Raw genomic sequence first — 15,338 nt, forward strand, 5'->3', positions numbered from 1 at the left:
TACAGAGGTGGTGAGGTGGTTCAGGATGTTGAGGAGGGGTGAGGGACAGTATTGGATATGGAGGTGGTGAGGTGGTTCAGGATGTTGAGGGATGAGGGACAGTATTGGATATGGAGGTGGTGAGGTGGTTCAGGATGTTGAGGGATGAGGGACAGTATTGGATATGGAGGTGGTGAGGTGGTTCAGGATGTTGAGGGATGAGGGACAGTATTGGATACGGAGGTGGTGAGGTGGTTCAGGATGTTGAGGAGGGATGAGGGACAGTATTGGATACGGAGGTGGTGAGGTGGTTCAGGATGTTGTTGAGGGATGAGGGACAGTATTGGATACGGAGGTGGTGAGGTGGTTCAGGATGTTGAGGAGGGGTGAGGGACAGTATTGGATACGGAGGTGGTGAGGTGGTTCAGGATGTTGAGGAGGGGTGAGGGACAGTATTGATACGGAGGTGGTGAGGTGGTTCAGGATGTTGAGGAGGGGTGAGGGACAGTATTGGATACGGAGGTGGTGAGGTGGTTCAGGATGTTGTTGAGGGATGAGGGACAGTATTGGATACGGAGGTGGTGAGGTGGTTCAGGATGTTGAGGAGGGGTGAGGGACAGTATTGGATACGGAGGTGGTGAGGTGGTTCAGGATGTTGAGGAGGGGTGAGGGACAGTATTGATACGGAGGTGGTGAGGTGGTTCAGGATGTTGAGGAGGGGTGAGGGACAGTATTGGATACGGAGGTGGATCAGGATGTTGGAGGGTGAGGGACAGTATTGGATACAGAGGTGGTTCAGGATGTTGAGGAGGGGTGAGGGCGATGAGACCAAACACAGCAGAATAGAATGTAGCTGAAATGAAAAGACGATAGGGACCAAACACCAAAACATGAAGTATGACATGATGACGATGATGATTATGTTGATGAAGATGAAACCACCGACACTGTGAGAGAAAGACATCATGACAGAAGCAGCAGCCAGACAGACGACGTAAAGACACGGCGGCCATTTTGTCAAATGTGGAGCCACATTGATGATTCACAAAATGGCTGCTTTTCCCCCTGTGTGGAGAGAGTGGAATGGAGAGACCAGTACCCAGGGCTGTTGACTGTAGTACTGTGGTAGTTGTTGCTGTTGGAGGAGCTGATCTGAAGGGGCTCCTTCCAATGCCTGGGGGGGGTGGAATAAACAATAAGTTATTTTGTCGAACTGTTCCACAACGTTCAGATAGACTCTAGACTGACGGAACTCGGTCTCCGGACTGTCCAATGAGAATCTGCTGTAGAAGGAGGGAGGGGTCAGAGGTCTCATTAACCAATCAAAAACACACTCAACCACATGTGCGCACCTGTGTATATATCTGTAGGTGACTGTGTACATACCGTGACCAGGAAGGGACTGTTGGGGATGAGTTCCCCTCCAAAGCGAACGCAGATACAGTAATCTCCAGGCTGGGGGGCAGTGTAGAAGATATCAAAGGTTCCATCCTCATTCTCCACCACGTCTACATCTAACTCAACCCCTTCTGGGGTACACACACTGCACGTCACCTAGAGCGGGGAGGTAGAGAGGTAGGAGCAGAGAGAGAGGGGAGGGGGGGGGGGGGGGTAGAGAGTTATAGCCACACTAAGATGTGCTCACTCCTACTGTCCACGTCTCCCTCCCTCCACGTACAGATAAAGACTAACCAAACACCTCTCCATCATTACCTTTCCTTTCCCAGCAGCCTTTGCATCCACAGTAATGACAGTCTGCTCTCCGATCTGGATGGTTGGACCCACACCGGCTCCTGAGAGACAGATGAAGAGAAAAGGTCACACAGGAAGTCTGACCCTCCCTCCCACAAGTCATCCATGCATCCTCTCCACAAGCCCTATTCCTTATAGAGTGCACTAGATAGGGAATAGGGTGTCATTTCAGACATGTTATACAGACAGTTATTACTATCAGCAGCATACAACATCCAGCCTCCATATCAACTCCATTACCCACAATGTCATTCACCATGCCAACTAGTACTACAGATAAACTACGTTAGTTAGAGAGCGAGCTACAGACAGACACAGAGAGAGCTTGAGAGAGACAGAGAGCTTGAGAGAGACAGAGAGAGCTTGACAGAGACCCCAGAGCAGCAACACAATTAGACCCAAACAAATTGTGAGAAAACAAAACATGGAATGTTGAAACATTGGAATGAAAATATATTTTTAAAAACTACAATGCTATTTGTCCCAGTAGCAGAATACCTGACCACTAACTGACCCTAGCTTAAGGAAAGCTTTGACTATGTACAGACTCAGTGATCATAGCCTTGCTATTGAGAAAGGCAGACCTGGCTCTCAAGAGACGACAGGCTATGGACACACTGCCCACAAAATGAGGTGGAAACTGAGCTGCACTTCCTAACCTCCTGTCCAATGTATGACCATATTAGAGAGACATATTTCCCTCAGATTACACAGATCCATAAAGAAATCAAAAACAAATCCAATTTTGAAAACTCCCATATCTACTGGGTGAAATACCACAGTGTTCCATCACAGCAGCAAGATGTGTGACCTGTTGCCACAAGAAAAGGTCAACCAGTGAAGAACAGACACCATTATAAATAGGTTGTATTTACATTTAGTCATTTTCCATTTTGTACTTTAACTATTTGCACATCGTTACAACACTGTATATATACACACATCATATGACATTTGTAATGTCTTTATTATTTTAGAACTTCTGCGAGTGTAATGTTTACTGCTCATTTTGTATATTAATTTAATTTGCTTTGGCAATGTTAACATATCTTTCCCATGCCAATAAAGCCCCTGGAATCGAAATTGACAGACAAAGAGAGCGAGATAGCGCGAGAGATAGAGGTGAGTCAGGAAAGGGAGCTGAACTGTAAAATGGGTATTGCCATCCTGCATGCAGACAGACCAACGTAATGGATCAGAGACGGAACAAGACCAGACTAGTGGATCTAAGTGTTCTTACCCAGGCCGTGGCCGCCGATTGACACTGAGAAGGAGAAGGGTGGAAGCAGGGGAGCGAAACGGTGACAAACACAATGAGAGTCAGGGTGAGAGGCAACTACTGGTGCTTCAAATGGACGGATGAAAACAAATGTGATGAGGAGTGAAGCAGGGTGGAGGAGGACGTGTGGGGTGAAGGGACAGTTCAAACCATCACACAATACCGTACCAAAAACACTGTGTGTGTGTGTGTGTGTGTGTGTGTGTGTCTGTTACCTGTGACAGTACATTTGCTGGCGTCCCCAGTAGGTAGAGCCCTGATGCGGTAGGGGGAATAAGGGATCTCGTCCCCTCCATACTTTATCAGGATGGTGTAACGACCAGTCATGTCAGGTACATACGACACCAGGTAAGTCCCGTCCTGGTTGTCACGGATACTGGCCTTCTTAGGCTTCCCCTCGGGGTCCTGGACACAGTCACCATGCAAACAGACCGTCAGATGAGGTAACCAATGAGACAGTCAAACTGATGTCACCATGGAAATGAGACAGGGCCACTAGTGACTAGCTGGCACATCCTGTGCATGTGACTGCTGGTAATGCCACCTCCTAGACGCATGCGTCCAATGCCTGGTTAGCTTACTCCTGCTGCTAAATAACACCACCCAGACGAGCCACAGGCCATCCAGACATAGTGGGAGTAGACTGATTGGTCTGTTAACTGAACTCACAGTGATCTGCACGGCGAGCAGCCCCTCTCCTGCATCCTTGGCGTCAATGGTGAACTCGACAGGCAGAGAGGCGGGCACTCCGGTGGTGTTGAGACCGGGGCCACTGGCGCGCACCTTGCTGGCATCATGGGTAGGCAACACTTTCACCTTGTAGGGACTGGAGAGTAGCAGAACTGTGTGAAGTCCCTCCATTTTTCACAGAAATGTGTAGTGTGTATAAATGTGTAGTCTGTCGATATGTGACTCGTTTCAGGAAACTAGGCGTATGTCACACGTCACTACTTCACAGGAGAGGTGTTTGAAGATAAATGTAGCAAAATGCGTTTTTTGGGGCTAAAATAAGATGCAGCTAAAAACAAAACGGAGTTAAATGGTTCCTGCCGTGAAGCGTTGATCCATGTATATGGTAAGAGTCTAGCTACATTTTCAAGATAGGTTTCTAATTTTGTCAGGAAGTTGTTTTTATTTGCTATGTTAAAGCATACTGTTAATTAGCAAATGTATGATGTGTGTAGTAATATTCTAATCAGAAATCCATTTGCATTGATATTTATAGCCTAATGTTAGCTAGCTTTAGCTACCTGCAGATTCATACGAGAGCTATGATGCTTGTATTGGAATTAGTTGGGATTATGCCGGTTCATTGTTTAGCTAGCTAGATGTCTAAACAAAAAGACTCCACGTCGGCTGGATTACTACATGCCCATCAAATTAGCCAGGTGTGTCTGGGTGTGATTACAGCCATCTGTTGTATTTCATGAACATGTCTAGACAATAGTGACCCATCAATTTAGACCAGCGTCTCTGGGTAACGTAGTGTCTCTGGTAAGAGTCATCCAATAATTATATCTATTCACTGTACCGTTTACACCTATATATCCTGTGCATGTGACAAGAACTTTGCAGGAGTGTGTGCGCATTACCTGCGTGTGTGTGTGTGTGTGTGTGTGTTACCTGCGTGGGATCTCTTGGTCAGCATACAGTACGTTGATAGAGTAAGGTCCCTCTCTGGTCGGGATGTAGTTCACGGTGTGAGTCTGGTCTCCATTATCCACTAACTCTGCTGGCTCCACTACACCTACACACCACACAGAGAAACCAGAGTTGGACACAGGAACCAAGAGTTCTAGAATCAAATAAAGGGCTGGCACACACCTTTGGGTCCCTGTACTCTGACTTGTAGAGGGGCGACTCCTGCTTTAGAGGCGTCCACTGTGAAGGCCTGTGGAATGTTGGCACGCACGTTGGTTCCAAGCCCCACCCCCTGGCACTTAACCTTAGAACTGTCCACCGTGTCACTGACAGGAACCTGGAATGGACTGCCTAAAGACAGTGCAAGAGATGGGGGAGAAAGAGAGGGTAGACCAGGAGAGAGGTCAGATGTGGGTTTAGTGAATGTTGTACTAGTTCTTTATTATCCCAGATTGGGAAGTTCACTAGCTATCCTCACAGATTCTGGAAAAGAGGCCGCAGAGCGGGGATCCTTCTGAGAATCCAGAGGCGAGCGAGTAAACTCCCATTGCCTTCCATTCTTCTTGCTAACTTGCAATCATTGGAAAATAAAATTGATGACCTACGATTAAGATGATCCTACCAACGGGACATTAAAAACCTAACATCTTATGTTTCACCGAGACGTGGCTGAACGACGACACAGTTCCGAGACGTGGCTGAACGATGACACAGATAATATAGAACTGCCGGGATTTTCAATGCACCGGCAGAACAGAGAAGCTACGTCTGGTAAGACGAGGGGTGGGGGTGTGTGTCTATTTGTCAATAACAGCTGGTGCGCAATGTCTAATATTAAAGAAGTCTCAAGGTATTGTTCGCCTGAGGTAGAGTACCTCATGATAAGCTGTAGACCACACTATTCGTAGCCGTCTATTTACCACCAAAGCGAAGCTGGCACAAAGACCACTCAAAACAAACTGTAATAGGTCATAAGTAAAAAAGAAAATGCTCACCCAGAAGCGGCGCTCCTAGTGGCCGGGGACTTTAATTCAGGGAAACGTAAATCAGTTTTACCAAATTTTTACCAGCATGTCACATGTGCAACGAGGGGAGAAAAAAAATCCTAGACCACCTTTACTCCAGAGATGCATACAAAGCTCTCCCCCGCCCCACATTTGGCAAATCTGACCATAATTCCATCCTCTTGATTCCTGCGTACAACCAAAAACTAAAGCAGGAAGTACCAGCGACTCGCTCAATACTAGTAGTCTGACGATGCGGATGCTACACTACAGGACTGTTTTTCTAACAAATTGGAATATGTTCCGGGATTCATCCAATGGCATTGAGGAATACACCACCTCAGTCATCGGCTTCATCAATAAGTGCATCAATGACGTCGTCTCCACAGTGACTGTACGTACATATCCCAACCAGAAGCCATGGATTACAGGCAACATCCACATCGAACTAAAGGCTAGAGCTGCCGCTTCAAGGAGGAGACTAATCCGGACACTTATAAGAAATCCCGTTATGCCCTCAGATGAACCATCAAACAAGAAAAGATTCAATATAGGATTAAGATTGAATCTTACTACACCGGCTGTGATGCTCGTCGGATGTGGCAGGGCTAGAAAACTATTACGGACTACAAAGGGAAACCCAGACGCGAGCTGCCCAGTGACGCTAGCCTACCAGATGAGATATGCCTTTTATGCTCACTTGGAGGCAAGCAACAGTGAAGCATGCACGAGAGCACCAGCTGTTCTGGATGACTGTGTGAGAAAGCTCTAAGTAGCCGACATGAACAAAACCTTGAAAATAGGTCAACATTCAAAGCCGCTGGGCCAGACGGATTACCAGGACATGTACTCAAAGCATGCGTGGACCAACTGTCAAGTGTCTTCACTGACATTTTCAACCTCTCCCTGTTCCAAGTCTAATACCTACATGTTTCAAGCAGACCACCATAGTCCCTGTGCCCAAAGAAGCGAAGGTAACTTGCCACGTGGCACTCAAGTCAGTAGCCATGAAGTGCTTTGAAAGGCTGGTCAATGCTCACATCAACAGCATCCTTACTGGTTGCGTCCCTGCTTGGTATGGCAACTGCTCGGCATTTGACCGCAAGGCACTACAAAGGGTAGTGTGTACGGCCCAGTACATCATTGGGGCCAAGCTGCCTGCCATCCAGGACCTATATAATAAGCGGTGTCAGAGGAAATCCCTTGAAATGGTCAGAGACTCCGATCACCAAAGTCTGCTACAGCACGGCAAGCGGTACTGGAGCGCCAAGTCTAGGACCAAAAGGCTCAACAGCTTTTACCCCAAAGCAACAAGACTGCTGAACAATTCATAAAAATCACCACCGGACAATTTACATTGTCGACCCCCCCACTCCATTTTATACACTGCTGCTACTCGCTATTTATTATCTGTGCATAGTCACTTCACCCCCACCTACATGTACAGATTACCTCTACTAGCCTGTACCCCTGCACACCGACTCAGTCGAGGTGCCCCCTGTATGTAGCCTTGTTATTCTTATTGTGTTACTTTTTATTTTAGTCTACTTGAACTGCACTGTTGGTTAAGGGCTTGTAAGTAAGCATTTCACGGTGAAGTCTACACTTGTTGTATTCGGCGCATGTGACAAAGTTTGATTTGAGATTGGGAAGATCATTAGCTAGCTTCACAATACAAAGTACCAGCATGCGTGTGTGTGTCTCCGTACCAGCGATGGGCTGTCCTCCGTAGGTGATGTTGAGGTTATACGTTCCAGCCTCGTAGGGAATGTACTCTACGCTGCAGCTGCCATCTTTGTTGTCGGTGCAGGACATCTTAGCCTCGGATGGGCCCTCTACAGCCAGACCCAGACCACCTGTACCCGCACCACTACAGAGAGACAGATCATCATTCTAACCAGGTTTCCTTTTCATACGAGTAGAGTACATAAAAATATAAATAAATCTACAATATGCAAGATGGAATCTTTTTGTGTAAAATGAGCGATGTGAGAAATGGAGGTGACTCTTGATATACTCTTGATATAATAACCATCATGCTGTGGGATTATTCTGGTGATTGTTTCACAAATAAAAATGATCTTGCTCTTTTGTCCATCATGTCACGTGTGCTATACCGGCACTGTATCTGAGCCAGTCGCAATATAACGCAACATTTTAGTGACAAAACCAACCAAAATGCGATGGAAACCTACTTAACTCTGATTTGTTTTATTTGGTACATGGGAATTCAAACTAAAAAACTATCCTCAATGTGGGTTAGTGTGTCTCTCATACCGGGTTTCCACAGTGAACTTGTTGGCTTTGTTGGTGATGCCACTGTCCAAGCCGGGTCCATGTGCACGTACACGCCCCGGGTCACAACCCTCTGTCACTGCCACGCGGAACGGACTTTTGGGAACTGGAGACTCATCGTACGCCACCTTTACACTGTGGGGACCTGAACAAAACAGAGTTATCATATAGATCACCTCTATAGTGGTGGACATTAAACAGAGTTATCATATAGATCACCTCTATAGTGGTGGACATTAAACAGAGTTATCATATAGATCACCTCTATAGTGGTGGACATTAAACAGAGTTATCATATAGATCACCTCTATAGTGGTGGGGACCTGGACATTAAACAGAGTTATCATATAGATCACCTCTATAGTGGTGGGGACCTGGACATTAAACAGAGTTATCATATAGATCACCTCTATAGTGGTGGGGACCTGGACATTAAACAGAGTTATCATATAGATCACCTCTATAGTGGTGGGGACCTGGACATTAAACAGAGTTAACATATAGATCACCTCTATAGTGGTGGACATTAAACAGAGTTAACATATAGATCACCTCTATAGTGGTGGGGACCTGGACATTAAACAGAGTTATCATATAGACCACCTCTATAGTGGTGGGGACCTGGACATTAAACAGAGTTAACATATAGATCACCTCTATAGTGGTGGACATTAAACAGAGTTATCATATAGATCACCTCTATAGTGGTGGGGACCTGGACATTAAACCGAGTTATCATATAGATCACCTCTATAGTGGTGGGGACCTGGACATTAAACAGAGTTATCATATAGATCACCTCTATAGTGGTGGACATTAAACAGAGTTAACATATAGATCACCTCTATAGTGGTGGACATTAAACACACTACCATTCTAAAGTTTGGGGTCACTTAGAAATGTCCTTGTTTAAGAAAAGCAAATTTTTTGTCCATTAAAACATCAAATTTATCAGAGAAAGTGTAGATATTGTTAATGTTGTAAATGACTATTGTAGCTGGAAACGGCTGATTTTTAATGGAATATCTACATAGGCGTAGAGGCCCATTATCAGCAACCATCACTCCTGTGTTTCAATGGCACGTTGTGTTAGCTAATCCAAGTGTATCATTTTAAAAAGGCTAATAGATCATTAGAAAACCCTTTTGCAATTATGTTAGCACAGCTGAAAACTGTTGTTCTGATTAAAGTAGCAATAAAACTGGCCTTCTTTAGACTAGTTGAGTATCTGGAGCATCAGCATTTGTGGGTTCGATTACAAGCTCAAAATGGCCAGAAACAATGAAATTTCTTCAGAAACTCGTCAGTCTATTCTTGTTAGTAGTGTACATGACCAGTCATTCTGGACAACACACGTCATGGTGTCTGGATACAGAGTGTGGACAGATTGTGGACATCATGCTCACTACACTTAATGGCAAGCAGATGGCACTAACTCACCCTCTTCGTAGGGAGTGTACTCTACGCTGTAAGTGCCGTCACGGCGGTCGGTGATGACCGCGTCGGTAACGGATCCAGATGGATTCTGGATCACTGTCTTGATGTGGTTCCCTCCCGTCTGGTTCAGAGCTCTGGCGTCTACCGTGAAGTCTGTGGTCGCCTCGCGGAACACGCCTAGAACACAGAACACAGGCTATGAACAAATCTATAAACAGGCTAAGAACACAGCACATGCCTAGAATACACCTAGAACACAAAACACACAACACACCTAGAAAGGTTATTATATCAAATTAAAACTATTCATGAAACAATTTAGTAAACTGAAATAATAAACAAACCCATTTGAAAAACTAAAACCCATCATCTTTGAATCCAAAACTCACCAAAATAACCATCATGAATTGGGTTTAGTTTTTTTTCCTTAACTTTTGGCAAAAATCTAAATGGCCAATGCTTATTTTTTTTTCTTTATGGGGTTTTCAAGCTTCTAAATCTGGCAGGTAAATGCTGCCAGAAGACAGCGCCGTTTCAAATCGGCCTAGCTTGAGCATCTATCACTAGCTAACAGGGAAGAAACCCACTAGGGAGCTAGCCTAGCCAAAGGACACCATACTTTGTCCCTAACTCTAAAACATATATTTTTTTAATGAAATAAATATTTGTATAAAAACAAAAAACAAATCAGGTCTGAAAATAAACTAAACTTCAAAATAGAAAAACCGAATAGAAATTTTTAAAAAAAGTATATAAAAACACAAAACTACAACAACCTTGATGCCTAGAACACAGAACACACAGCAAGAACGAACTCTGACCTTTGCCCTCCACTCCCGGTCCGAACACACGGATTCCACTGGCGTCGACGGCCGGCTCCACTGTGAGGCGGGCGGGGAAGTTGGGTACATCCTGCCCCCCGTAGCGGATGGTGAGGGTGTAGGAGCCGGGGTACAGGGGGATGTAGGTGATGGTGTAGGTTCCGTCTCCATTATCCTGGATGTGGACCTCTGCCTCTGTCCCGCTGTCACTGATGATCTCTATGGTCAGCTCAGCTGGACCTGCGTTGGTACAGTCCACCACAAACTCCCCAGTCTCTCCCACCTTGGCACGCTCCAACCCTGGGCCAGAACACTTCACCTGACAGGGGGAGGGGGGGGCACAGGAAGTATTTAATTGTACTGTGAACACTGCTGTATTCTGTGCATATGACAAATAAACTTTGTTTGTTTAGATTTTATAATAAAGGTCTAGTCAAATATCAAGTCATTTGAACTAGGGTTAGAGGTCATGTTTACCTTGGTGGCATCAGTGGGGGGGTAGGCGGTGGGTTTGAAAGGGGATCCTGGGATGGGAGCGCTGTCATAGGTCAGCTCCACCTGGTATGGCCCTGCCTCTCGAGGGATAAACTTCACCTGACTGGTCTCTGGTTTAAGCCCCGGTTCCACCTGAATAATTATATTAGCATTAAATTGAATAATGAGGACACTTATTTGTTTAGCACATTTGGTAAATTGTTTAAGCCCAAAGTGTTGCACAATAAACATAGAATTAGGATAAATAACTGTTGAAACAGCACAAAGCAATCAAGCTCAGTACCTTGCAGGTGACAGGTTTCCCAGAGGGCCCTGTAACCTTAGCTCCCACCTTCCCCTGACCTCCTGCTCCCTTGGACTTCACGGTCACTTCCTGGTCCTTACCCACTGTTATCTCTACAGAGCGAGACAGATACAGGAAGAGAGGATGCTTAGACACTACTACACTTGAACAATGACTAAGTCGCTCAAAAATCTAATGGCGTAGAGGCCCATTATCAGCAACCATCACTCCTGTGTTCCAATGGCACGTTGTGTTAGCTAATCCAAGTTGATCATTTTAAAAGGCTAATTGATCATTAGAAAACCCTTTTTCAATTATGTTAGCACAGCTGAAAACTGTTGTTCTGATTAAAGAAGCAATTAAACTGGCCTTCTTTAGACTAGAGTATCTGGACCATCAGCATTTGTGGGTTCGATTACAGGCTCAAAATGACCAGAAATAACTTTCTTTCTGAAACTCGTCAGTCAGTATTCTTGTTCTGAGAAATGAAGGCTACTCCATGCGAGAAATTGCCAAGAAACTGAAGATCTCGTACAACGCTGTGTACTACTCCCTTCACAGAACAGCAAACACTGGCTCTAACCAGAATAGAAAGAGTGGAAGACCCTGGTGCACAACTAAGCAAGAGGACAATTATGTTAGAGTGTCTAGTTTGAGAAACAGACACCTCACAAATCCTCAACTGGCAGCTTCATTAAATAGACTGACGAGTTTCAGAAGAAAGTTGTTTCTGGCCATTTCCTATATAACTATCTATACTACAGTACCATCTACACACTACAGATCCTATATCACTATCTACACTACAGATCCTATATCACTATCTATACTACAGATCCTATATCACTATCTACACACTAGATCCTATATCACCATCTATACTACAGCACCATCTACACAATATAGATCCTATATCACCATCTACACACTACAGATCCTATATCACTATCTATACTATATACTGTAGTGGTTCTTGTACATACTGTCTCCCAGTCCATCAACTTGTATCTTGCTGAGGTCGAGGCTTGGAGCCACAGGGATGGAGAAGGGGCTCTTGGGAATAGAATCTCCTCCGTAGGTGACGGCCACTCCCAGAGGCCCCTGCTGGATGGGGGTGTACTTGACCGTGTGAGTGTTGTCATGGTTGTTAATGATCTCAAAGTCCTTAACAGCCTCTCCTTTAGCCGGGCCGGAGAACACAGCGTCCAGCTTGGCTTTACCTGCAGCCTTGGTGTTTACTGTGAAGTGGGTTGGCTTGGTCAACTCCACACCTAGACGAGAGAAAAGAGGGGAGAGAGGCCATGGAACAGGAAAGGGTTAGTTATCTCTGGTGGATGAAAAGGTGAGTACTGTGAAGTGGGTTGGCTTGGTCAACCCCACACCTGGAGGGAGGGGAGGAGGGAGGAAACCAAGAAAGGATTCATTATTGGTATCGTGTATGTGAAGGCTGACTTTCATAGCTTTTGAGTGTTTAGCGTGTGTTCGTGTCTCACCACTGCGGTTGAGTCCAGGTCCCTCAGCCTTGACCTTGCTGGCGTCGTGTGACGGGTCAACTTTGATCCTGATGGGAGTCATGGGGATGGTCTGGAACACAGAGAGGTGGTGTCACACAGACACACTATCAAGGAAGAAGTCAGCCAACATTAACAGGAGCTGGAGAACTGGAACGCAGAGAGGAAAGAGACACTCCTACCACCATGACGGGTTAGCCACAGTACCGTAAACACTCTACCCACCTGGTCAGCAAACAGCACCATGATAGTGTTAGCCACAGTACCGTAAACACTCTACCCACCTGGTCAGCAAACAGCACCATGATAGTGTAACTACCAGCGCCTGGCGGGGTGTATTTAACGGTAAACGTGTCGTTGTCGTTCCTGATGATGTCGAAGTCGATGTCTGCCTCCGCCGGTCCCACCACGCCTGGAGAGCACTTTATACCGATACTGATGTCACCTGGGGGGCACACACACAAATATCAGCTGTACAATGACATGGCAAAGATACAAGTGGGATCGCACCGGAAGACAGCGGGCCGATTTAGTGTATGCATGAAATATTTTGGGATTCAGATAATTCTGGCAATTCTCACATGGGAACTTCATTCGGAGGAATAATGTTTGACATGCTTTTTACAGCGTATTGGGAAAGTAGTCCGACCTCTTGACTTTATCCAGATGAATTCAGACCCTGTGACCTGTTAACATGATAGACCTCTTGGTATCATTATATTCCATAGTGTGCTCTTACATATGGAGTACATCTACATTCTGAAACACACATTCACTTAAATCAACAAAAATAATCTCTCAAAAGTATCCTTTAAACTTTAGTGTGCTGTGATTGTCATTTACCAATGTCAATTTCTGTTTAAAATGGGTCACATTGTTAAAAGTACCAGAAAGCCCACTCTGGAAATGTGACATGTTTGAGAAGAGTATTTTGTTCCAAACAATATCTAAAATTAACCAAATTGAAAAGGGTACTTTTGAGATATTAATAACGTTGAATAAACATGAAGAGATGTATTTCAGGAAATCGACACTCTCCATATCTGATGCCAAGAAGGTCCACAGCTGTCATCCAGACAGGGTGGCTACTTTAACAAATCTCAAATATATTTTGATTCGTTTAACACTTTTTTGGTTACTACATGACTCCACATGTGTTATTCTATAGTTTTAATGTCTTCACTATTATTATACAATGTAGAAAATAGTAACAAAATTAAGAAAAACACTTGAATGACTAGGTGTCCAAACTTTGGACTGGTCCTGTATGTGTTTCTTTTGTCCAGGTGGGAGAAGGCAGTGTGGAGTGCAATAGAGATGGCGTCATCTGTTAATCTGTTGGGGCTCTATGAGAAATGGAGCGGGTCCAGGATGATGCTGTTGATGTGAGCCATGACCAGCCTTTCAAAGCATTTCATGGCTACAGACTTGAGCGCTACGGGTCGGTAGTCATTTAGACAGGTTACCTTGCCGTTCTCGGGCACAGGGACTGTTGGTATTACAGACTGGGTCAGGGAGAGGTTCAAAATGTCAGTGAAGAGACTTGCCAGCTAGTCAGCACATGGTCTGAGCACTACTCCGAGTAGTACAGGGAGCTTCCACATCAGACACCATACGAGTTTATTCCTTTTAAATCCATGAGGAGCGAAAGATGAAAGAAACACTTGGGGAAGGGAATCAGAATTGGGCTGGTGTAGTGCAACAGTCTTACCTTGACCCGCCTCAGCACAGTCCACAGTGAAGAATGTTGGTTCAAATGCCTTCAGCCCTGTTTTAGCCACACCAGGACCTGACACCTTCACCTTGTTAGGGTGGCAGCCTGCCCCGATAGTCATCTACACACACACACACGAGAAAACAGTCAGGAAGAGTGTATGTGAAGCTGAAGTCCCCATTCAGCATTTCTTCTGTATGGGTGCTCACCCTGAAGGGACTGTCCGGTATGTTGACCCCGCCCCAGGACGCCATGACGGTGTGTTTGAGGGGTTTCTTGGGGGTGTAACTGCAGGTGTACGTTCCATTACCGTTATCCTTCACCTGAACATCTACTGGGGTTCCCTCACCATCCTAGAGAGAGAGAGAGAGAGACTTAGTACCCTCACCATCCTAGAGAGAGAGAGAGAGAGAGAGACTTAGTACCCTCACCATCCTAGAGAGAGAGAGAGAGAGAGAGAGAGAGACTTAGTACCCTCACCATCCTAGAGAGAGACAGAAACAGAGATCCTGATATATTTCATATTTTTTGGTTTTTAGAATGAGAAACACTAATCGAAAAAGAATTCCAGACAAGTGATGAACAACTCTTCATTCAGAATAGAAAAAAAATAAACTTTGCGTCTTAAGTTAAGAAGTTCTCTAGCTACACCACAAAGACCTAGCCAGCAGACAAGCTAGCCAGCAGACAAGCTAGAACAAACCTAGCAAGGGGAGTTAATACAACTACAAACGACCAAACTGAGTGAGTCAACCAGAAAGGAGCTAGCTAGCAACAGACAGAAAGAAACTGGTTGCTATGGCAACGGGGCAGCAGGACAGAGCAGCAGAGCCTACAGGCACCATGTCCCCACTCCCCCAACGCTGAATCTGTTCTCTACCCTAAAGAGGCCAAAAAAAGACACAACGAGGAAAACTTTTAAACAGAAACTACTACAGGGGAGGCCAGAAACCCTTTTCGCAGACCTTTACAAAAACGGTGACGTGAGTAATCTCATCTTCCTCACTGACCAGCCAAATGCCTGGTGCTCAGCAGTCTGCTCTCACTACCCATCCATAAAGACAGAGGGAATCTGTAATGGGAGGAAGCTGAAAGTCAAAGAGACAGACGACCCTGACAGCACCACG

At 45.3% G+C, this 15,338-nt stretch overlaps 1 protein-coding gene across 4 annotated transcripts in view; it reads right to left on the reverse strand.

Moving 5' to 3' along the window:
* The window catches only part of LOC139369016 (filamin A, alpha (actin binding protein 280)), a 74,257-nt gene that overhangs the window by 12,098 nt on the left and 46,821 nt on the right, over positions 1 to 15,338 (reverse strand). The window contains exons 15-33 of one of the 4 annotated variants that reach the window (XM_071108588.1): positions 14,421 to 14,564; positions 14,209 to 14,332; positions 12,782 to 12,942; positions 12,480 to 12,570; positions 11,970 to 12,257; positions 10,987 to 11,099; positions 10,686 to 10,835; positions 10,209 to 10,527; positions 9,391 to 9,564; positions 7,933 to 8,095; positions 7,365 to 7,525; positions 4,835 to 5,002; positions 4,634 to 4,757; positions 3,680 to 3,836; positions 3,226 to 3,415; positions 2,972 to 2,995; positions 1,693 to 1,772; positions 1,366 to 1,533; positions 1,079 to 1,153 (exon numbers count right to left, since the gene is read on the reverse strand). In XM_071108588.1, the coding sequence (XP_070964689.1) occupies positions 1,079 to 1,153; positions 1,366 to 1,533; positions 1,693 to 1,772; positions 2,972 to 2,995; positions 3,226 to 3,415; positions 3,680 to 3,836; positions 4,634 to 4,757; positions 4,835 to 5,002; positions 7,365 to 7,525; positions 7,933 to 8,095; positions 9,391 to 9,564; positions 10,209 to 10,527; positions 10,686 to 10,835; positions 10,987 to 11,099; positions 11,970 to 12,257; positions 12,480 to 12,570; positions 12,782 to 12,942; positions 14,209 to 14,332; positions 14,421 to 14,564 (2,874 nt within the window). The remainder of the gene's footprint in view (positions 1 to 1,078; positions 1,154 to 1,365; positions 1,534 to 1,692; positions 1,773 to 2,971; positions 2,996 to 3,225; positions 3,416 to 3,679; positions 3,837 to 4,633; positions 4,758 to 4,834; positions 5,003 to 7,364; positions 7,526 to 7,932; positions 8,096 to 9,390; positions 9,565 to 10,208; positions 10,528 to 10,685; positions 10,836 to 10,986; positions 11,100 to 11,969; positions 12,258 to 12,479; positions 12,571 to 12,781; positions 12,943 to 14,208; positions 14,333 to 14,420; positions 14,565 to 15,338) is intronic. The other 3 variants (XM_071108589.1, XM_071108590.1, XM_071108591.1) reach the window with 3 other exon arrangements.

This window comes from Oncorhynchus clarkii, chromosome 16 (assembly GCF_045791955.1).
Source record: "Oncorhynchus clarkii lewisi isolate Uvic-CL-2024 chromosome 16, UVic_Ocla_1.0, whole genome shotgun sequence".
In the NCBI taxonomy this organism is placed as follows: Eukaryota; Metazoa; Chordata; class Actinopteri; order Salmoniformes; family Salmonidae; genus Oncorhynchus; species Oncorhynchus clarkii.